The sequence below is a fragment of the Podarcis pityusensis genome (assembly GCF_964106645.2).
Source record: "Podarcis pityusensis genome assembly, chromosome: 8".
Lineage (NCBI taxonomy): Eukaryota > Metazoa > Chordata > Lepidosauria > Squamata > Lacertidae > Podarcis > Podarcis pityusensis.
Genome location: NC_138033.1, coordinates 70,425,458 through 70,449,079, shown reverse-complemented (window position 1 = coordinate 70,449,079; position 23,622 = coordinate 70,425,458). Strand labels below are relative to the sequence as shown.

Here is a 23,622-nt window from a genome sequence, read left to right as displayed (position 1 = left end):
ATTAATAATTCCAGTCCAACGCAGCACCTTTATGTTAGCTCGACTGAATGTTTTTCCCTCAGCTTTTGTCAAGGGCAGATATTTAAACATCCCCAGAAATGACAGGCATTGTGGGTGTTCTTTCATCATCCCTTTTTCTGGAACCATATTATTTTGGTTTTGTATATTAGCCATACATTCACACTCCTACCTAGCAATGGAGGCTATCATTTCATGCATCTTGATGGAAGTGGCCTCTGACTTCAGGCCATAAGGCAGCCTTCTCCAACCTGGTGCCCTTGAGCTCACAATCATTCCTGATAGCTGCAGTCCAAAACATCGGAGACCACCATGTTGGGAAAGACTGCCATAAGGGTTTTAAAAACCCCGCTACAGGTTTTGTCTAAAGTAATATTTTAGAGTATTCTATGTTGTCTAAAATAATCGTGTATTCTAGGAAAGCACTAGTAAAAGGGAGATAAATGCCTTCAACACATTTCCCTGCACTGTGGCCAATTAAATTTAAGGCTTCTCCGTAGCATACTGCAGTGAAGCCAGAAAAGTTTGTAGCACAGCCCACTTAAAAAAAATGTCTGCATATTTGTTCTGTCTCCATGTAACACAATTATTTAGCCAAAGGACACAGGCAAAGAATTCCTGCTTCCTCTTGAAATCTGTCAAGGCAGCTTAGTAGGGTACAGGCCGCTTTCCGGATTTAGAATTCCTTCATAATTGCCTTCCTCTGCTGTATGTCAGGTCTTAGAAGCTCCCTCCCTGTCCCCATAGTCTACGTTACAGCATATGTAAAAGACGGGAACTGTTCATTCAGCATTTTTGGCAACTGTCAAACATGAATGATTCCCCATAAATTGTGCTAAAAAGAATGTTTTGCAGTTCACATCACTTTGAGTCAACATTAGCAGTGGAAGCAAATAACGGGATCTCCTTCCTCTACTCACACACCATTATTTTTAGGTCCAATCTAATTTCTGTATTTTAAAAGTTGTTTTTAACATTGTGCAAATGTGGTTTAATAATTAAGTTATGTTTTAATTGTTGTAACCCACCCTGGGGCCTTAAGGTTAATTTGAATAATCATAATAATCATGTCATTTAACTTCAGATTCTGGCCAAAAAGCTTCAGCAGGACAAGCAATAGGAAGCCAAATTAATATTGGGAACATTAGTTGTTGTTGGCTCCTTTTTATGTGTGGGTAGCTTGCCCCACTGGCTGCAAGAGGTCTAATGTCCTTTATTTTTTGACCTCTTGTTCAAAAATCTGAAGACTAACAAACTTAATGCTGGGAAAGGCAACAGATGGCCAAGCAATGCTTATAACATTAGACATACTGAAGGCTACATCTAAAGGACAAAGCCCAGCATAAGCAAGAAGGTGAACCTTCTTATTAAGGTGCTGAAAGGCTCTTCACTGCTTTTGTTGCAATGGACCAACACAACTACATTTCTGGATGTCTTCTGCTTTACACACCCTCTGATGCGGAATAGAAAAAGCACTTCAAGGCAATAGTTGTTGGTCCATCATCACATGCAACAGGCATTTTGGGACAGCATCTGTGAACTGGATGCAACTCCTTAAGGACCGCAGATTAAAAAGGGGAGGCTGCAGGACTCCAACCACCCTCCCCGGCATGAATCTTCCATATGATTGCTAACCAGTGTTTACAGTCAAATCACTTTTGAAACAAGCTTCAATCCTGTGCATACCCAGGTTAGCAATAATCAGGGTTAAAGCTTGCACTAATGTAAGCCTCAGCCATGTTTTAAGTCCTCCAGGAGAAAGCACAAAGGGGATGAGACTGAGAATGTGATGTAGTTATAGAATTGAGAGCATTACATATAAATCAGACAGGTGACAGCGAAAAATGAGGATGATTTAAGGAAGCTTTCTGTGGTAAGCATGGCATCTGCTGCCAAGAAAACCGAAATGGTGATCATACAGCAAACTTTCAAAGAAAACATTCCTATTAAACCAAGTTGAAATACCTCAGCTTTGCCCTTCATATAAGCAATTTTTGGGTTGTTTTGTAAAAAAAGTTTGATAACACCAAGATACTTTTGATTACATGTTCATTGAGCATCCACCTACCTGGGCCAACGTAGCATCAGCACATGCTTTCCTAGCATCCTGAAAAAAGGGAGAATTAAGAGAGTGTCAGAAAAATGGATTATGTTCATTGATATGACTTGCTCCTAAGCTACTATCTACTTATATGAATAGATTTCACAAGGTGCTGAAAAATGAAGAAACTGGGATGACCCAGTACATGTGTCTCAAAGGAGGATCTTATAATCCACAAGTAATTTAGAAAATAAATTAAACTGCGGAAGTAAAATTAGGGTGACAAAATAAACACTAAGATCTCATAAAGCTAAGTAGGATTTTTTAAAATAAAAAAAAAAATTGAAACCCCTTTCTCTGGGCACAGACCCAAACCAGTTGAGTACATAAAGCTGTACTGCTCACATTTGTACAAATTTTGTGTGTGTGTGTGTGTGTGTTTTAGTTTTAAAAAACCAGCCTTCAAAATAGCATCTGGCTGCTGTAAGTAGCCAATTACAGCCACTGGAGAACTCCATCACTGATTTTAAAGCAGCTAACAGAGATTTAAAACTAGTAGTACCTCTTAACTGACTAAAGGATCAGGCAGCAAGTGATGTATCCATCAATACATCAGTAACGAAGTTGTGATGCTTTACAACAGGGGTTGAGAACCTGTTTCAGGCTGAGCATTAATTATCCTTGTGGGTAAATCTCTGGGGGTTGCATGCTGCTGGTGAGCTTGTCCATCCCACCCCCTCCATTAACCCATTCAATCCCCACTCACACACAGTCATTTAAACCTGCCTTCCTCTTATCTCTTTTTTATTCCTTCCTTTATCTCCCTTTCTCCAGCAAATGGCTTAGAAAAAAGGCAGCAATTCAGGAATGGGACCTGTTTTCCTAAGCCTAATGGGGCACACCAGAACAGGGATTTTTCAGGGGTGGCAGTGTAGGGAGCCATTCTGACAGAGCCACCCCCCCCCCCCTAAAAATCATGCATGGCTTAACTGGCTATAGATCCTCCAACCCTACCTTTACAGCCATACTGCAGCCAGTCACCATGAAACTATTTTCAAAAAAGTGAACTAGAAGTACTATTGTGAAATACACCTGCAAATTCTCACCACATATATCCTTACAGAAATCATGTGAAGTAGAAGAAACTTCATATTTATTTATTTATTACAGGCAGGAGGAGCAGGGGGCCAAGATAGGGTGCTTTCCCCCAAGGCCCCTCAAAATCAGCTGCTTTGTTGAATCTTACTTTTCTTTCCCACTCTCACTGCAGCCATGTAAATGCCAAGTAGGAAGACTTGTTTTAACACATGTTTTTTCATCATAATTATTTTAAAAGCACTTGAAATTTACAGAGCACAGCACAAATATTAAATACAAGACAGTCCCAGCCTGCAGGCTTACAATCTAATAGACAACACAGAAGAGAAAAATAATAAGTGAAGCCAGGCACTAATTTCAAGTTACTTAGAATGGAAACGGTTGAGGGAAAGGAACAGAAGTGGCTTTAGTTCTACTGATCTCACAGCCATGGCAGTGAAGTGTCCCCCAACCCCATCTCTCCCTCTGCTGCATCCTGGTGAAGAGGAGTAAAATATAGAAAACCTCCAGGTTTTAATGCCACTCTCATGTTGTGTGTGACACAGGAAATTATCAAGTGCTCAGATTCAAACTGGGTTGTGTAGGGACACATGTGACATAAACAGCTGGGAGTAGAGGGAGAGACTACCAGTTAGGAAGTGTAATTGACTAGCAAGACTGCACAGAGATAATGCACACAATCTACAGCCGGTTTCCAGTGCACCAGCAAGTATGCCCTTTCACAAATTCCTAAGTTCAGTGGGGTTTGCATAGGCGTTCACTATAATGTGTGTCAACAGTTAGGTTAGATAGCTCTTCTCAATAATAATAAAAAGAGTGGGGAAGAGCCTCAGAAATGTCTGCTGTACTGTAGCTTCTCAATACACCTCTTGCTGTGCAGTGTATTTGTTCTTATTTTAAACAAGAGAGCCACACAGGAAAGCAAGATACAGAAAGTCTCCTTGCTGAAGCCAAAACCTTTCATTTTTGTTTAAAGAAATTTAGAATTAATGAAGGCAGAAAGACATGGATATTAATTTCTTTAACTAGTTATGTATACAGTGGCTAGATAATTTGTGAGTTGTCCCACAACAGTCTTTTATACTGATATATTTAACATTAAACTATTTTATTTAGTTTAGGAAGGATGTGGGGGAGGGATGATACAATGGGTGGAATTCCATGTCACGCTATTACAAATGTTCCATTTGCAAAAGCTTTTTCGGCTTGCCAGATGGAACAATCTCCCCTTCCCTTCTCCACGGTTTCAGAGTTTCTCCCACCCACCCTCCAGCCAATTTCAGAAGTATGGGGCAGGGGAGGGAAAGTCAGAGGTTCCACTGACAGGCCACATTAGGTGAACCCTGCCCAATGATTATGCAGGCTGCTTCTGAGAAAATACTCAAGGTCCAGCTCATAGTTTGTTAAGAAAACAGTCCTAATGAGCATCTTCATTAAGGGTTTGAGGAGCTTTTTTTTAAAAGCAACTGCCTAAAAATGCAGCTTGCAATCAACATAAAAAAACTGTAATAAATGCACTCAAAGGATTCTAATGATGAGCAATTTGTTGCCAATGTTATGCAATGGGGTGCTGCATTCATATATGGGAAGTACATTTTCAAAATCTAGGATACTTCTAAGACACCCATCCATACATCACACTGCCCAGAACAAAACAGAACGTCTCCTGCTCCTCTACTATTACTTCTATTGAAAACTGTTCCAAATTAGGCAAGAAGTACATTTAAACCTAGTCTGCCTCAATTATCCAACTACTTCTCATTGCAAATCATGGAACTAAGTACACATCTATGTGCAGCATAATAGAGCCATGCCCATATATATTACTGGTAGGAAGCTATTTCAGTGCTTTGGTAATCTGCTCGAGTTAACCTCCAAGGCACACAGACACAGCACAACTCATAATAGGATTTCCCAAACAGGTAAGCAGTGTTCTGCTCTTAATCACTCGACCGAGAACTGAACTACATATAACTGAACCTTTAGGAGAAAGTAGAGTATAAAAGTAAACACAATGAACTCAGCATTCAGTGTGTAACTCCACCTTTAATGCACACATAGACAAATGCACATGAAGAGCAGGTCTGGGAAGTCTATGGTGCCATCTCCCTTTTGGAGGGATTCCAGTGGAGGGGTCAAAATGAGGCTAAATGTGCTTCTCTTTGATTTCTTGTTCACCACAGTTAGTTTCAAGAGCTTAAATCCAGTTTTATAAAACCCCTGACTACTTTTGTTTACACAAAGTGTGTTTGGTCAGAAGTTGTTTGTTATTTACACTATTGTGGCTGTCAAAAGTCTTGTTTCACAATATACCTGTACAAAATTATGCATACATTGTTTTAATTCTATGTTTAATAGTGTATTCAATGTAGCTCTACTGGTTATTGACATATACATACACTTTCTCTCTCAACCTAAAATGAGATTTCCTCAGTTTTAAGCAAAACCGCATATACTATGCATCCAACAAAAGCTCAGGTATACGTGACCTAAAGCTTTTATGCCAGGTCAACAGAATGATCTACTTTTATTATTTGTGTAAGCTTTCAACCAGAAGGAAAGAAATTTTTTTTTTTTCATGTAAAGAAGCTTGATGTGCCTTGACTGAAAGTAATGCTTTTTTCAAACTTCTGGAGGGGTTTGTGAGGGTTTGGCCATGAAAAATGACTAATAAATAACTTTTAAAAATAAATAAGTTATTTATTAGTCACTTTTCATGGCCAAACCCTCACAAAGCCATGTAGAGAGAGAGGGGGGAAAAACAATAGAATCTCAAAAGGTGCTTAAGGGATACTGAAAGAGATCATCAAAATTGTCTTTAGAAAAGACAACAGTAAAAAGGTCTTAATGAAGGCCTTATTGAATGCCAGAATTGAAGTTAATATTGCCCCCCCCCCTTCAGAGCACAGCATATGAAAATTATCACCTTGGAATAAGTAAAATAAAGGGTTTGCAGGAAAAAAGGAAAATGAAATTCAATCTCTGCCTTCTACTACTTAAGAACTTTTCTGACATGATGCAGTTATTTGTCCACAGAGAAGCAAGAGTTAGCAATTATATAGCACATATGTGCTTCCACATATGTTACCTCAGTAACCACCATACTAAGATCAGTCAGTATATCACAATAAATGACTAGAAACTGTGTTGACAGCAGCTTGCCTAAACTGATGGCAGAGATGAGAAATGAGCCTAGGGGTTTTGTAGCATACAGCTCAGTCTCTTAGTTGCTTTCCTCAGAAAGAAATGCCAAGTAGGAACAAGCAAAAGTTTGTTTTCTGGAATAAACATGTCATATTCCCCCAATCAGATTTCCGTGCATTTTGAAACAGAATGGTTCAAGCAACTGTGCAACACCATTATTTTTGTATGTGGTGGCTAAGTTATTTTGACACTGATTTGCTGAGTTAATGTGATGGCCTGAAATGTTCAGTTGCTTAGGGAAAGAAGTGTGTAGTCCAGCTTCTGTATCGGAGAAAGAAGGAAGCCAAGATGGCACAGGTTTGCTAAGGGGAGTTTCAACCCTGGCAGGGAACTTCTGCCAGCTGCGGCTCCTACTGCCCCTGCATGATTCTTACCTAGAAACCATAAAGGGAAACTGAAGATGAAGAAAGTGGACGGTGTAAAGGATGCATCTTACGAATGAGTTAGTAGAAACCTGGAGCTGAAGAACTGGCTACTTGCTTCTATTTTTAGAAGGTGGCTGTTATCTGGAGGGTTTCTGTGTAGTCCCTCTTCTTTTACACAGAAAGAAGCCAGAATATACTAGCCTCTGAAATGAATGGTATTAGGCTATAAGTCTCAAGACTATAAATCACTGTGCATGTCACATGCTTTTTTCCTTCACTGGAAGCTAACAAACAAGTTTGGAAATTTATGCCATACTATAGCACAGTAAAGTAGCCCTTTGAGATGGGTCAGCATAAGCAGTTAATGCCAAATGGCAACGTGAGAGGCACTGAAAATGTACCACCATAAAGAGCAGTTTTTAAGTGCCATCTTTATGTGTTTTGTGGTTATATTTGTTCTTAATGTTGCTTAAATTTCTTTATTATACATTTATTTGTTTTGTTAAATCACCTGGGAAGCTTCAGCTGAGATGTGGCCTAGAAATCTTTTTATATAAAAGAAAAGCTCTTTATTTTAAAATAGCAGCTCTTTCAAATAAAACAAGTAAGTTGTTTTAAAATCCTCCCTACCACACAGATTAATTTGAGAGAGAATGAACACACCCAAACATCCAGAACAGGTGAGAAAGGCAAGACGTTTAGTCTATAATACTTACTCTGATTTGGTTTTTCAGTTGCTCCGCCTCCTGGCGTAACTGGTCAAGTTCACTCATCTTCCCGTACTAAAGGTGTGCTTCTGTAACACCTCTCAGATGCTCAAAAATCTGGGAGAAAAGTAAAAACAATGTGAAGTTAATTGAACCTTTTTAAAAAAGAAAAACATTTTAAGTAACTATGTTCTTTACAATTAAGCTAATATACATAAAATAGACATAAATAAAAGCAAACACCAACAGCACATTAAATAATTAGCTTAACATAAGTATCCTTACAAAGTGCAGTCATATGCATGTTTATTCAGAAGTAGGCCCAAATAAGTGCAGCCTTCATCTACGTTTCTTAAAGACTGTTTATGTAACTTTAGGTCATAGCTAGGGTGGAGTATGCACTCCGCATTAAACTTAAACACACATGGATCCAAGGTAATCCAAATTCTATGCTAAGTAAAGCTCAGCCCTACAGAGTACGTAAATCGTGCCAATCTGCATGTTTCTCATAATTTGCACAAGTTATTCTGGTTTTCATATTCATGGGGAGGGACAAGGAATGATGTGTGACATGGAAGCTCTACTACTTCTACTTGAAATGTTCATCAATTCCTCTGGTTTGAAATTTCAAAAGACTTGCTTCATACATTTTCTAGATCAGCCTTCAACACTCTTCCATTGTCTCCCAAGACAAGCAGATACCAACTAGTCTTCCCCAACCTGATCCCCCTGCAGATGTTCTAGACTACAATTTTTGTCACCTGAGCCACTGGCCATGATGGCTAGGGCCGATGGAAATTGGTAGTCCTTGCCAGCTTGGGGAAGGTTGTTTATAAACATATTTGCAACTACAAGGTCAAGATACCTGCCTTTTTTATAATAAAAAAATGGGGGGGGGGGGAGGTGAAATCTGGAATCCACTGGAAGCCGATTTCTGCACCCAACATATTCTGCAAGCCTTCTGCACCCTCATGGAATTGTGGAACGCACACATTTGCCTCTCTCAATACAACTTACTGCTAAAAGTTCTAATCACTTTAGGTTACTGCTGTCTTGCTGTTTCACAAATACATAGAAGAAATAAGTTCACAGAGCTAATTCTAATATTCAAATATTTCATCGGAAGTGGCATTTGTTATTAAAATAGCAGTTTTAAAAATCTTGATTAAGTAAGCTATCTCAGTTCAGCATCTAAAGAAAGTATAGAAAAAATAGGGTTTGCACAGTTTTGCCCTATAATCACCATCAATAATATTTATATACAGTTTAATATGCAAAATCCCTAAGCAGTTTACATTACATAGTAAGAGTTTGTGATCTACCCTTGTGTGTGGCAGGAATAGTTAATTATTTTGAGGTAGCTACAAACACACTAGTGATGTTATGGGCCGAAATCCCCTTTACACTGCAGCACCACAAGACTTTATTTTTTTTAAAAAAAATTAAATCAAATTCCAAAACAACCTTGGAATTCAATGCATAGGATTGAGTCAGTGTACCCACAACCTCTGCTCCTGCTACTTCTTCTCCAACGAAGTATATCTAATGTTATTTCTGCCTCATCATCTGCCTACCACAGCCTTACATTCCTCTTCCCAGCTAGTCAACCCACTGATTTCCCCACCACCACTCCACAGTCAGGAACATAATCTTCAAAGTTAGTCCTTCATGGACCCTCTCCTGCTGTTTAAAATCGCCACCCTCGGTACTTAGGTGACATCCCTTTTCCCCGTGCTGTATGTGGGGGAAAAAGTTGGGGCAAATATACCTGACTTTTCCAATAGCCTCACTTGAACAGAAAGCTACATTAAAAAAAAAACCCTGAACAAGCAAAGTGACTGGTCTTAGTAATTAAAACATATTCTACAGTCAAATGCTGTATTGATATCAAAACTTTGAAGTTGTAAGATCAGAGATTGCAAACTTTGAAAGAATCACTTCTGAGGCTGGCTGCTAGTGAGGCAATTCATCTATGAAACCCAACAAACCCTAGCCATGGAATTAAGAGAATATTCTACTTTGCTAACATTCACGTTATATGAAATTCTGCTTAGGTCTAAAGAACTACCACCTTCTAGTTACTATTCTGATTTCCCAAGTATTAACAATGCATTCTCAAAAACTGCCCAAAACATACTTACAAGACACAGAGCCTGTAAACCTCCCCAGTCCTGTGAATTTCAGAAGCTACTAGTACAATTTCCACATGAACACAGGCCTGAACTGCCTGTCTTCTGGTAGCAGTGTCATTGTTAAGCCTTAATAATCTCTTGTCTGAGCTTAACTACTCATTCAAATCCATTTAAGGTGAAACCTACATTTTAACACCTATCACTATCCTCATCTCTTTAGAGGAGAGTCTGTCTCAGAAATCCTGCCACTTTGGGGGTAGCTGGGAGTGATGAAGTTCCACTATTTAGGAGTCATTTGTGAGGCAACCACACTGAACATGTGGTCCCGACCTAATGTAATATACTACTGTGGCAAACACAATTATCAGTTCCTCCTTATTTGTTGCTGCTAGCTCTTCTGGTTCTTTAAGTCCAAGAGAAGCAGCTGCTATAAGCACCACATTCCTCGTGCCCTGTACTAAGAGCAGTGCTGAAGTCCTTTTGGAACTGGCTCACAGTGTCTCACATGGCAGGAGACAGCTGTCATAGCATCCCTGTTGTCCTTTCTGGCCCAGGCAGCAAGTACCCCAATGCAAGTGTATCCTCCAGCCTTGCCCTGCCAAACTCATTGGTCTCCCCAATACTATCAAAGCTTGTTGGAAAGGACGGGGGAATCTTACTCTACTGCCCCAACACTGAAATACGAGATTCACTTTCTGCACAAGTTCTTTATTGCTGGTGCACAAAACCCCAGATTCATTTTATCCCAAGGGTGCTTAAAGCAAACTACATAATCAACTAATAATCACTTTTTGCCTAAATGAGGTCAGGATGACATGAATCCAAGTGCTTGCAAGTTGAAATGGGCCAGTATTCTCATTTTCCTCATATTTTCAAGACAGCACAAAACCTAAAGGGCCTAAACATTTAAAGAACAGCCTGATGAGGACTGAACACAGTCAGTAGCCACACAATGAGCATAATAAATCAAAAAAATAAATCAGAAGGAAGGGAAGAGCAGGGTAAAGGAATAGCTGATTGCAACCCTGAACAGGTATCATAAAATGCAATTATGTGGTTGAAGGTCCCACTTACCTATAAATTAATTTCCTTCAGTCAACACTCTCCCAATATTCTATCACTCACATCAAGGCCAAGCCAAAGGATCAAAAAGCGGGAAGAGGCAACTTGATTCCTAATGACTGGAGTAACCAATGGTGAGGTGCAAGTTTTGCTCCAACTCCAATGGTGCCTCTGAGTGCAAAACCTTTTCTTTCTCCTATAAGAGAGACAGACTGCCATTCATTCCTATGAGAGACTAGTGCTGAATCTGGCACTGTTGTACAAAGGAGTTTATCGTTATCATTATTAATGTTAAGGGTCATGTTATTGTTTTAAAATTTTATCTTTTGTCTAAATGCTAGAATGCCTGCAACATAAATGCCTTCCTCCACACATATTTTATCTTTAAAATGATAGGGATTTTTGCTAGCACTGTATATGCAAAAGTGTGTCTGAAACCACTGTTCCTATAGTTATATTTATGATATGAGGTAGGGGTTATATGCTACTTATAAATATAATACACCACCAGTTGCATTAAAAAGATGATTGGGTATCATAGACAACATTCTTAGAAAATACTCTTCCATGCAACATCATCTGATTACTAGAAACATGTTTAATCTGCTGTCCAATTTAAATCCTCTTATCAAAACTGATACGCAGCCTGCACCCTTTCAGAATGTGAAAGTACAACCTAAAGTACAAGTACTTAAAGTGTAACATTTTAAAGTTGTGAGTTGGGAGGATGAGATAAAAACAAATAAGCAAACATGGATGGCATGATTAAAGCAAAGGTGCAAGCCTGAATTGACTATGGGTAGATATGAGAATCTCCTAGAGATGTTAAAATTTTTGTAACAAAGTAACTTTTATTCAAATGCAGTCGTACCTTGGAAGTCGAACGGGATCTGTTCCAGAAGTCCATTCGACTTCCAAAACATTCGAAAGCCAAAGTGCGGCTTCTGATTGACTGAAGGAAACGCCTGCAGCCTATCGGAAGGCGCGGAAGCCCCATCCGACGTTCAACTTCCAAAAACAGTTCCCAAACCGGAACAGTCACTTTGGGTTTGCAACATTTGGGAGCCTAAACATTCAACTTCCAAGGTACGACTGTATTAGGGATAAGCAGCACCAGCGCTCTTGTTTAACAACAAACATTCAGCTAAGTGAGGGGACTCACTTGAAATTTACATAAGGACAGCCTGCTGGATCAGGCCAATGGTCCATCTAGTCCAGGATCCTATTCTTAAAAGCGGCCACAGAGATGCCTATGGGAAGCCTGAAAGCAGGACTGAGTGCAATAGCTTTCTCCCCACCTGTGCTTCCCAGAAACTGGTATTCAGAGACATACTGCCTTTGACAGTAGAGGTAGAACACAGCCATTGACAGCTTCATGCTCCATGAATTTGCCTAACCCTCTTCTAAAGTGTTCCTGATTGAGTAGCCATCACATTCCAATTTTTGCAGTATTGTTTGCTGAAGGAAAACCTTAGATGAATTTAGAGAGGTCCAAGACACATGGCCAATGGAAGAAGAATGTGGCTTAAGCACAGCAGCACCAACTGTAGGCTGAAACTTGCCACATTTAAACAGATATGTATGATCACCAATATATAAATGATTCTTATTATGCACAGTTATGACATTAATGTTCAATTATCTGTATTCTTTGCCTTCTGAACCTCAGGCAGAATTTCTGACAGCAGACCTAAAGAGTAAATCTATCTTGCCTTCAATTCGGAAATTACTTTTAAATGGGCCTTGGTTTTAAGAAAATATACAGGTCATGTTTACTTATTTTTAAGGTGGTCAATGTTTAGTGTTTTTGACTGCTTTAATCAACTCTTCTTTTTTCATCTTACTGTTAATATCACATTGAGTGTAACACACGTACACACATGGTGTGATATAAATTGAAATAATGTATAGTAATATAATATAAAATTTCCTGTGTGTAGCACAACCTAACCGATTTTAAGGATTGTCTGCAAGTTGCAACATGGGACAAGAAGGCAGAATGTACAAGTGACTCTTGTTTACTTTTCACTGCATGTTGGCTCATTCCCAAATAGAAAAGAAAGTAATGTACACATGTCCCCTCTGTAAGGCAATAGTTGGGCCCTGAGAACTTACGAAATGTGGGTACTGGCAATGAAAAGCAGAGTCAATTGCTCATTCTATTCTTCCACCACACTGTCACATTTGAACAAATCCCAGGACTTGTAGACTTGCTTAAGAGCAATATAGATTAAATAGGGAATATGTTGCCTTTTGTGCTGAATATAACCAAGGAAGTATCATGAAAGGCATTTATTAGCTGATTTTCCAAGGTTTAGGGTGTCTTGAGTTAATAGTTTAAAACAAAACTTAAGAAAGCGCAGATTTAACAGCACCAGAAACATCCAAATATACTAACCAGCCAAGCCAAAAGCTACTGTTTTTCTGTTTTGTTTTTAATTTACTTGTTTTTATCCTGTATTTTATTCTGTGAACTGCCCTGAGATCTTATGATAAAGTGTGGTGTATAAATCTAATAAATCAAATTAAAAATTTAATTAGGTTCTCTGGTCAAGGTGAGATTTGAAGCAAATCTTGGACCACAGACAGCAACACTTCAGAATAAACGAATTCCTGGCATTCAGGGTGAAGTAGCCTTCACAAAGAATACAACAAAGGGATCCTTTTTAGAAGTAATGTTATTATACTCTGACTAAATCCAGAGACAGATATCATAAGAGCATGTTCAGAGTGCTCTAAAACTTTCCCAACTTACTTTTGATCTCAGTATAATGGAAAGTCAACTTCTACAGCCAAATATGCAACTACTGCAAGAAAAATAAACCTGAATCAGTATTTTAAATTTCAAACTGATAATCTGCAAAGACTAAATACATACAAGCTCATGGCTACCTGGTAGGCTTTTTCCCATTGACCTGCTACACTTGAAATAATCACATCTCTCAAAATATGTCAATGTGTCTTCCCCCAGATTTAACAACAAATGTCTCGTAGTTTTATGGAGCTCCAAAGATTTAGGGTGGAAAGGGGGTAAGGATTAGCAATCTGATAAATAATCTGACAGGACAAATTTTGTGAAACAGCAACCAAGTATTTGAAGAATTAAGAGAACTGAGATAAATTTACTGTAATCACAAAAGTTAATTATTATAGAAGAATTATGCAAAACTATTTGCAGCTAACAATATTATGTGAATATTAATGTAATCTGACCCATATTTATGCGACTCAACAGTTTTTCTTGGCTTTTTTCCTGGAAGCCAGAGAAACAGGCTCAATTACAAATTTCATTTGAAATTAAAGTAAACAGGCACCACAAATGCTGCAATTACAGGGCAAAGGTTCTAAAAGGTGGTTATGGTTATATTGCAAAGCACGGAGTGCAAGCAAGGACACACAATTACTGTCAAATAATACAAGAAAGAGTCAGTGGCCCCAACAGAGATTACCAACTGCCCAGTTTGGTGCTGTCATGCAACAGCATCTTCTCCGTGGCATTTCCCCATTTGTGAATTGTTTTCCCTGGTGAGGTTTGACTGTCATTATTAATATTCAAGAAGTTTAAAACATTCCCATTTAATCAGGCATTTGATAGCTGAAAGAACCGTTCTTGGCAATCTTGAAATTATTAGCTGTGAGGGTATGTGATTGTTTTTGAATGTTTATTTTACATTTCAATTTTAATTGTACTGTTTGACTGCTTAGTTGTCCGTTGCACCTAGACACCTTTGGAAAGAAGTGCAGGACAGGAATTTAAGAAGCAACAATAATTATAACATCTAAGAACTTAAGAAGAGCCTGCTGGATCAGCCCTGTGGCCAATATCATCCAGCACTCTGTTGTCACAGTGACCTACCAGATATGTATAAGACCAAAAGCAGGTTCAAGTAGTAAGGCTTTCTACTATGCTTCTGCTTGATCAACAGGTGCCATTCTTCTTCTACCTTGCTTTCTACTGTGTGTTAAAATGGGAGACTTCCCAACATGGACTACTTGGTAAACCGAACATCCAGTATTAGGAAATCACAGCAGTTGAATTGAGTGGGGAAGGTATTCTCAAGCTAGAGTCTTTCATGGTTTTCAATTAACAGCTTGCCTTTCCCATATTTCTTCATGATTTTCAGATATTACATTTCAAGTATTTACTCCTTTAGAAAAGTGTAAATATATGCAATCTCCACGAAGTATTTAATTTTCACTAAAATTTCTTATGTTTGAGGGATGGGGTTTTTTTGGCAAGGAGCTGCAGTCTGAAGGCCATAACAGTTCTCACTATGTTGTGTGGCAAGAGGGCTGGGTAAGGTGTGTATTGATCTTGATTTAAAAATATATACATTCATTCATCCATCGTATTTATACACTATCCTTCAGGACATGGCTCTCTAAAGATGGCTTATAAACAATTTTAGTTTCCTACAAATACAGGTTAATTTTGCTTCAATTACATTGCAGAGGCTTTCAGCTGGAGCTGTATCCAGGCATAATACATTAAAGCTTTCTCATGCATACACATTCACACCTTACAAAAACATACCAACATAATTTTTCAATTATTGAACAAAATATGATCAATATTTATCCATACAGAATATGGAGATGATGTGGGGCTACATTAGCCTGCTAGTGATAGACCTCATTTCCTTTTGGAACTGCATGCCTGCATTCATGAGCATGCACCAATTTTTTTAAAAATTGACTGTGCTGAGTGCAAAACACACATGGGTCATCTAAACAACAGCATGCCACAATAGATGACTTCACATAAGTAAAAGGAACACCATCTTCTTTTTAAAAACCAGCCATTGTATCTAAGGATCTACTCTTTGAAGTACCATAATCAATATGAAAAAGCTTTTAAGACTGCAAGTACTTCCCTAAACAAAGAACCAGGAAGCAATACAACACTACAGAACTGCATAGAGGGATGGGTTTCACTCCACAGCAGAGCAGGTCAGCAACAAGGGGTGAAGCAATAATCACCATAGAATGACAGAAAGCCAGCCACAATCGTCTATGTTAATAATAATAATTTTTATTTATACCCTGCCCTCCCTGGCCAAAACCGGGCTCAGAGCAGCTAACATCAAATGTATAACACATAAAGGTCATGCTGCTGACCTTTCGCACACCGTGAAGAAGCAGGTAAAACGTCTCCAGATGTGGTAAGATAATAATTTGTATTTATTTAATTGGAAATATCTAACCAGTTATTGAATGGTAACCAAATCCTAGGGACTTAGTATTCAACTATTGTTCAAATTTTGGGACAAAACACCATTAGAACATAGGAATAGGCAACAACTTAGGTCAAGACAACTAGAAGATTAGATTCTTAACTCATTATGCAAATGACAGTTATTGTGCTTTCTCCCTCAGATACACATAAGCACATGCATCATAAAATGGAGAAGGGAAAAACTAACGGAGCTTATACTATTGATTGATTTATCTGGCAATGCTAATGTTATTGCTATATAGGAGATGACTACCTCATTAGGTACATTTCAATACAAAGGAGTTAAATACTTGAAATTATTTTATTTCAGCCACTTTAAACAAAACAAAAACCGTGTATCAGGTGTTAGAGAACACAATGGAAATATGAACATAGTTCCCCTGAAAATATAATTATGGATTGGCGTTTTCTTTCTTTTTTTAAGAGAGAGACAAAAGCTCCTCTTTTACTGGCTGCTTAAACACAAGCAAAGTTAATAATGTGGGTCAGTTAAACACGTTCCTCCTACTTTCTGGGTAACAAGGGAGACAACTGGAATAAAGAGCAATACCTTGTTACAGAATTAAGAGTCGTCTTGGAAACTGTCATCTTTGCACTTCTCTACGAGTTCATGGTTTCAGCTTTGTCATATCTTTTTCTGGAGACAGAAGATTGAAGGATTTGGAGACGGTACTTACACCAGCAGCCATCTGCACAGCTGGCTGTTATCCAGATTACAGTGTAGCCTGGTTTACCAGATCAAACTGTGGGTATTGCAATGCTTCCACATTCCCATTTACTTTGTTTTCCTCCTTTTTTTTAGTAATCTCCAACCCAATGTTATTGTACTAGTTTCTTGATGCTACTTGTTTTAAATTCCTCTTATCCATTTTAGGCTCTGTTGTTAGAAAAAAATATTGTTGCTGTTATTGTTAAAATACAAATAAAGGTCAGTTCTTACAACTGTTCTTACAAGACAATTGGAAGAGGTCTGTCAGTGACAGGACAGAAGCAATGAGCTAGCTTCCTTCTGAAGAGCCAGTGTGGTGTAGTGAGTGTTGTACCAGGACGTGGGAGAACAAAGCTCAAATCTCTGCTCACCCATGAAACTCACTGGGTCACCTTGGGCCAGTCGTAGTCTCTCAGCCTAGCGTACCTCATAGGTATGCCACCCTGAACTCCTTGAAAGTGGGATATAAATGCAACAATAAAAAAATTAGACACAGCAGCAACATCTGTAGGACAAGCAAATATATGTAGAATGTCAAGACAAATCCATCTTCAGTTATTTGGTTTACTTTGGTCAACCAAACCCAACAAGAAAAATAGGGATTATCAGCATTTACACAACACTTTCAAGAGGTCAAAGCTCATCAAATAATAGAAGCCAGTATTATTTTACCCATATCATTCTTAAGGCAGAGAAAGAAAGAATGTATGAACCCTAAAGGCCACGAAGTGAGTCTATGGCAGAGGCAAGATTTGAAACAGGAACTCCCTCCTTGTGGTTTTTCATTCCTTCTTCATATAAAACATGTTTGTCTTTCTTTTTCGCATTCCTTCTCAGAATTTCACTTGTTTTCATCCATGCTTTTAAATACATAGCATGGCATTCATACAGTGCAATTTCACCACAACAAGAGTTTGTACACAAGGTGGCATTTGACTGGTTGATAGATGAAACAAATTTTGCAGTATTACCTCACCATGCCACCCTGGCATGACATGCCACCCTGTTTGCTATGCGCCATTAGGTTGGTGATGAGGCTCCCCCTCACCCATCTCACTTGTAAAAATGACATTGCCAAAGATGGGGAAAGAAGCAGTGAAGAAATAGGATACATTTTGGAGGAATAAATTAATTATTTGCTTGGCAAAAGGTACTGCTTCAGAATGCAAATTTCTGTATGAAAATTGGGGAAATCCCTACTTTTAAATAATACAGTGACTTGCTTTCCCTGAAGAAAGCTCTCTCAAGGTACAAAATAGAATAAGCAAAGTTCTAATTTAAAAGTGCCTGCAGCACTTGAAATCCCAAGAAGCTGTTCTGGTTCTCCAGAGCTAGGCCTGTAATTTTAACATTGCTCTTAGAAGAATATGTTTTCTCTAAATATGGAAGTTGGTGTGGCGACATAAGAGCTATTTTCTCATTTTCCATGATTCCAAAGCAAGTTAAAAGAAATGAAGGGCATATATACACACTGTATCTGTATCTATAAATATCCCATCTGTCAGTGACTCTGTCGGGAACAGAGTAGGAACCTAATGTGTCAGGTTCCTCTGTTTGCGGTCACCACTAATACTTTATTCCTGACACTCTCCCCACCTGTTTCTTCTCCATTCTGCCTCAACCAGTTCCTCGTTACTATTTTTGCTATGACTACCACCTTGTTTTTACTTAGTGCCAAGTGTTCTAGGTACTTTATAGAACAAAACTGTAACACAAGACACAGTTGAAAGAGTTACACTCTATTAACACAGACAGAATAGGAAACCAATGGCCTAATAGCAAGAACAGGGCAAATGAAGCGATAAGAAGAACATAGGAGAAATCCTGCTGGATGAGACCAAAAGCCTATCTATCTAGTCTAGCATCCTGTTTCCTACAGTGGTCAACTAAATTCCTATGGGAAGCACTCGCCTCATCATATTCCCATTGTTCAAACACATACTGCTTTGCCTCTGATCCTAGAGGCAGCATATAGCCATCAAATACATCCTTCAGGAATTAATCTCATTCTTTTAAAAAACATCTTAGTTGGCATCTATCACACAATTTGTGGTAGCAAATGCCATAGGTTTAACTGTGTGCTGTGTGAAGCCTCTTCTTTTGCCTATCTTGAATCTCCCAACATCTAGCTTCATTGGATGACCCAGGTTCCAGTATTATGAGGAAAAAGAACCTCTATCTACTTTTTCCACATCATGCATAGCTTTATAAGCCTCTGTCATTTTCCCCCTTACTCAAAAAAGCCCCAAACTGTGTAACCTGTCCTCAAAGGACAACCACTTCAGTTCCTACCAGGCCAAACACAGCTCATCAGTAATATGATACGTGATGCTGGGTGACTTTCCCCCATGAGTCACACAAATGCTGGTTTGGATTTCTAGCCAGTCATTATTTGTGGTTGCCACCAATCCCCTCTCCATGTAGCATGGTATGCAGAATGCTTGGGAGACAGATGGGATCTTCTCTCATCTGTGCAGGATAGCATGTGTGCTGTTTATTAAGAGCTCACACTTGGTTAGTAAACTTGTGGAAGTCCATACAGAAATCACAGTTACTTGCTTCTACACCTAAATGACAGAGGCTATCCTAAGTGTTCATTAGCCCACATTAAATGACCATTTGAACAAGTCCTGAGATTGTTGAAGCACTGACATGAACTTTGTACTGAAACATAATTGATTTCCCCAGATTAGGTCTAGCAAAATAAAAAGGGGAAAACAGAAACCACAGTTGAAGTTGAAGTCTCCATAATGTTATTTATAGGATCCATCAGTGACAGGGATGAACACAAAGTCTTCTTTGGAAGTGCTGGCAGAGAACAGCATTAAAAGCTGCTAAGAGGGTGGAGGATGGATTACAGTAATGCATGTACCTTAATAATAAGAACGTGAGCAAGTACGTAGCAGCAGCAAAAAGAATAAAGGCAAAACTCTAGGTCAGGGATGTCCAACAGGTCGACCATGGGACCCTGATTCCCCCCCCCCCCCCCAGTTTTCTTTACGGTGGGAGTAGATCGCAGTCTTTTGGAAGTTGGACGTGCCTGCTCTAGGTTTTCCTTCCAGGGTATATGGAGTGTAACATAGTAAGGCGAGGTGGGGTACCTGTGGCTCTCCAGATATTGCTGGCCTACAGTTCCCATCATCTGACTATTGACCATACTGTCCGAGGCAGACGGGAGAGTCTATTAACATCTGAAGAAATAGAGGTTCAACATCCCTGCAGTAAGTTGCACACACAACTGGTCCAAAAATATGGCCACCAATGCTGACCATGAGTTGTATCCAACTAAATTCTACTCAGGGTAAAGCAACTGAAAGCAACAAGCCTATGTTAGTTATGTCATGATTAATTTTTTCAGCGGCTTAACTCTGAGTAGGACAGGCAATGGACACAATCCTATATGTGACCACTCTTCCAATGCTTAGCATAGAGAGACAGACACCTTTCCAGAGTCTCTGCATTTCAATGAACTCACAGAGAGTCACTTGAACTGGGAGCATCAGTTTTCCTTTGCCAAGTCTTTCACAAAACGTAAGAGAACTTGGGGGATGATCTCTTGCTGCTTTTGTCAATCTTCAAACCATAGTACAAAGTGAGAGGCAAAACCCCTACCCTGCTGTGAATACTTATAAGGAGGGTCAACAATGGCCACAAACCATGGCAGGATAGCAGGCAAAGGCAGAATTTGTGGTCCTCACCACTGACAATGGAAGGCCAAGATCCTTGAGTGCACACTGACAAGAGCAAATCTTGAACTGTGTTCACTATAACTGCTGCATTACAGCCATGTAACTTTGAAGACCTCTACTGCCCTTCTCTAGTTTAATCTGTGAGTCTCAAATATGCTTGAAAGGATGCTATTACGTTAAAAGAATTTCTAAACACAGTGATGCCAACGAAGGTAAAAAATATATATATCAGGTTTCTATATCATCTCTCAGCCCAGAAGGGCACAGCATATGGAATTTAAAGAGCAAAATATGTCTTAATTCCACATATGTAATAGTGTTAAGACATGCTTGTAAACAACAATTTGCCTGGTCACCTGCCGGAACTAAGAATGTGCCACACAAAGTAGCTTAACAAAAGCTGGCTCTTCCAGACCTAAAGGAAAACCTTTTTTAAAATTCACCCAGGCTTTTCTGAGGTTTAATTTACTACAATCTTATTTCGTTATAAATGTTTGTTAAAATTTGTAAATCACTTTAGGAGGCTGTACACTTGAAAAGCTGTATTTATTGTTTTAGTTACTAACTAAACTCATTAGAAAGCTAATAGAAAATGTCCTCTGGATGTCATACGGGGGGGTGAGGATAAAACATCCAAATGTTTCAAATAAATAAATATTCCAACTGCTGACAGCAGTCAAGTGAGGAAGAACATTCCAAAGAGAGGCTGGTCTCTGACCAAAGGGAGAACGTCTCACAGTAAATGGTTATACCTAGGATTATTAAATCTTCCTTAGTAGGAATGTGACAACACAACAATACATTTCATGTTCAATACATGTTCATTGCCATTTCAAAGTAAGTTCATTGATAGTTGTGAGGTTCAACATCTCTTCACTTATGGAGTATTCACCATATTCTCCTCTAGAAAAATATGTCTGGTTTCAATAGCTTTTACCTTCACTTTGCAACTAAATACTAATAAAAACGAACGCATTTTCTGAAGAGTTATTATAGAACTATGGGGATTTTTTTTCAACCTACAGAATGGTTGTCTTTGCACAAAGAAGTACTTTTTAATTCCTTTGCTTTTTCTGATCATGTTGAAAGGCCCTGCTGCGTACATTCCAGTTCTCCAAATTACTAGTTTGTGCCAAGTGTTCCAACACGAGCGATTTGATGAAGCAGCTGCAAGTTAGAAGGGCACCATGGGTATTAACATGTAGGCGAGAACTCCAAATGCCCAATTTTGATTCAGATTTCACTTGCAAGCAAAATCCAGTTGAAAAAGATTTTATTCATTTATCTTATCTAAGCTAGTTAGAGGTAATAAAACTTGCAAAACACCAGTCATCCTCCACAGTGACCAGATTTGAACGCCACAGTTAAGCTAAACTATGCCTTCCTCAGATTGTGCAAACATGCAAGCTCCCAGAGAGGAACTTAACATAATTTTGCTCTCCCCCCATCATCTTTTTCACTTCTGCACCACACTGAGCTAAGCCAAGTTTGAGCTAGCATGCTGTGGTTAAGCTCTCATTTCACTAACCGTGACCTATAGCCGAAGTTGATTCTTGGCTATAACATGGATAGTGAGAAAAGAGCTTAACTATGAGTCTGGTTTTAGACAGCATGCTAAGCCAAACTCTAACTTAGCTCAGTGCAGCAAAAGGACCAGAGAGCAAAGTGGCTGCCAGTAAGCCCTTGTTCACTTTGTGCGTTCTGTGAACTAGACTACTGCAATGAATTGCAGTTTTAAAAAATACTGGTAACAAAGATAGCCTTGGTAGTGATTGTCTTTTGTCACCGGGAAGATGGGTTTGCCTCTGGCTATCATTGGCTAATATCTTAGGGAAGGATGGATCAAAGTTGTAATGGTGAAACCAGCAACCCAAAGCAAGTAAGAGCAGCTTGAAAATCAAGGAGAAATAGTCCAAACTACTGATCTAGATGAACATTTGGGCTTACACAGCACTCCCTATACTGGGTACATGAAGCAGGCTTCCTTTTCAGCCTCTCACAGGTTAAGTCAGGCCGGATGCAGCCCATGAAGGCCATTTTACTGGCCCACGAGCCGCCCCTGAACCAAGCCACCCACTCGGCGAGTCCCCCACGTGCTGTGCTAAACCAGCGCAGCAACTCAATGAGCAGCACCGGAACTCGCATCTGTGCACGCGCAGATATCGGAAATCACGTCTGGGCATGTCCACGGACAATCTCCGTGGGCGTGATCCAGCCCATGGCCGGTAATCCTTGCCGATCCCTGGGTTAAGTGAACCCCCTTTTGGCAAGTGAGAGAATGTACATTTAAAGGCAGCTTGCTGCACATGCCTTCACAGAAAGATGTGAGTTTGAAAGGTTGTGTCATTTTGGAGAAGAGAAGAATACATAGCAGCTCTGCACCCATTAAGAAAGCAGAGAAAACTGCACAGTGCCTTCTGTAGCTACAGCTATTGCTGCAGACAGAAAGCAGATAGGGCAAAGGTTAGTCAGGCCAAGCACTACTCTCTACATAAAATATTTGCCTTCTATTATATTATCTATTATGTTAAAAATAGAAACTACAGATCAAGAAAGACAAGTCCAACAAGCAGATCGCTAATACTTTAATTTCAAGATTTTGTACACAGCATGAGTGCAACTCAGTTACCTAAACCAACGCTGGATGAAGTACTTGTCCCTGTGTCAAGCATTCCACACAGTACGTGCCACTCTTCACTTGAAACTAGAAACAGACAGCTAGATAAAATATATCCAGTCTTGCTAACCCCCCGCACCCACATGTCACAGTGTAAAAGACACAGACAGGCCTGTGCTTTTCTGCACTTTTCAGAATACAGTGGTACCTCGGGTTACATACGCTTCAGGTTACAGACTCCGGTAACCCAGAAATAGTACCTCGGGTTAAGTACTTTGCTTCAGGATGAGAACAGAAATCGTGCTCCGGTGGTGCGGCGGTGCAGCAGGAGGCCCCATTAGCTAAAGTGGTGCTTCAGGTTAAGAACAGTTTCAGGTTAAGAACAGACTTCTGGAATGAATTAAGTACTTAACCCGAGGTACCACTGTATCAAAAAGAGATATGACATATCAAAACAGTACCTGCAAAAGCCACTTAAGCAGATATGTTTGTCAATGCATGCTGCACTGGAACACACACCTGTGATGTGTCACATAAGCATACAGTCATACCTTGGGTTGAAGTAGCTTCGGGATAAATATTTTTGGGTTGCGCACTGTGGTGAACTGGAAGTAATGGAGTGCGTTACTTCCGGGTTTTGCTGCTCGCGCATGCGCAGACGGTCAAAATGATGTCACACACATGCGCGGAAGCGGTGAATCACGACCTGCGGACGTGGGTTGCGTTCACTTCTGGATGCAAACG

General features: G+C 39.4%; 1 protein-coding gene across 8 annotated transcripts in view; it reads right to left on the bottom strand.

Annotated features, from left to right (window-relative positions):
- Positions 1–23,622, bottom strand: part of GNB1 (G protein subunit beta 1) — a 70,120-nt gene that overhangs the window by 17,729 nt on the left and 28,769 nt on the right. For 7 of the 8 annotated variants that reach the window (XM_081016248.1, XM_081016246.1, XM_081016245.1 and 4 more), the window contains exons 2-3: positions 7,443–7,550; positions 2,087–2,125 (exon numbers count right to left, since the gene is read on the bottom strand). In XM_081016248.1, the coding sequence (XP_080872374.1) occupies positions 2,087–2,125; positions 7,443–7,499 (96 nt within the window). In that variant the 5' untranslated portion in view covers positions 7,500–7,550. Of the gene's footprint in view, positions 1–2,086; positions 2,126–7,442; positions 7,551–13,382; positions 13,435–23,622 lie in introns of all 8 variants that reach the window. The other variant, XM_081016243.1, reaches the window with a different exon arrangement.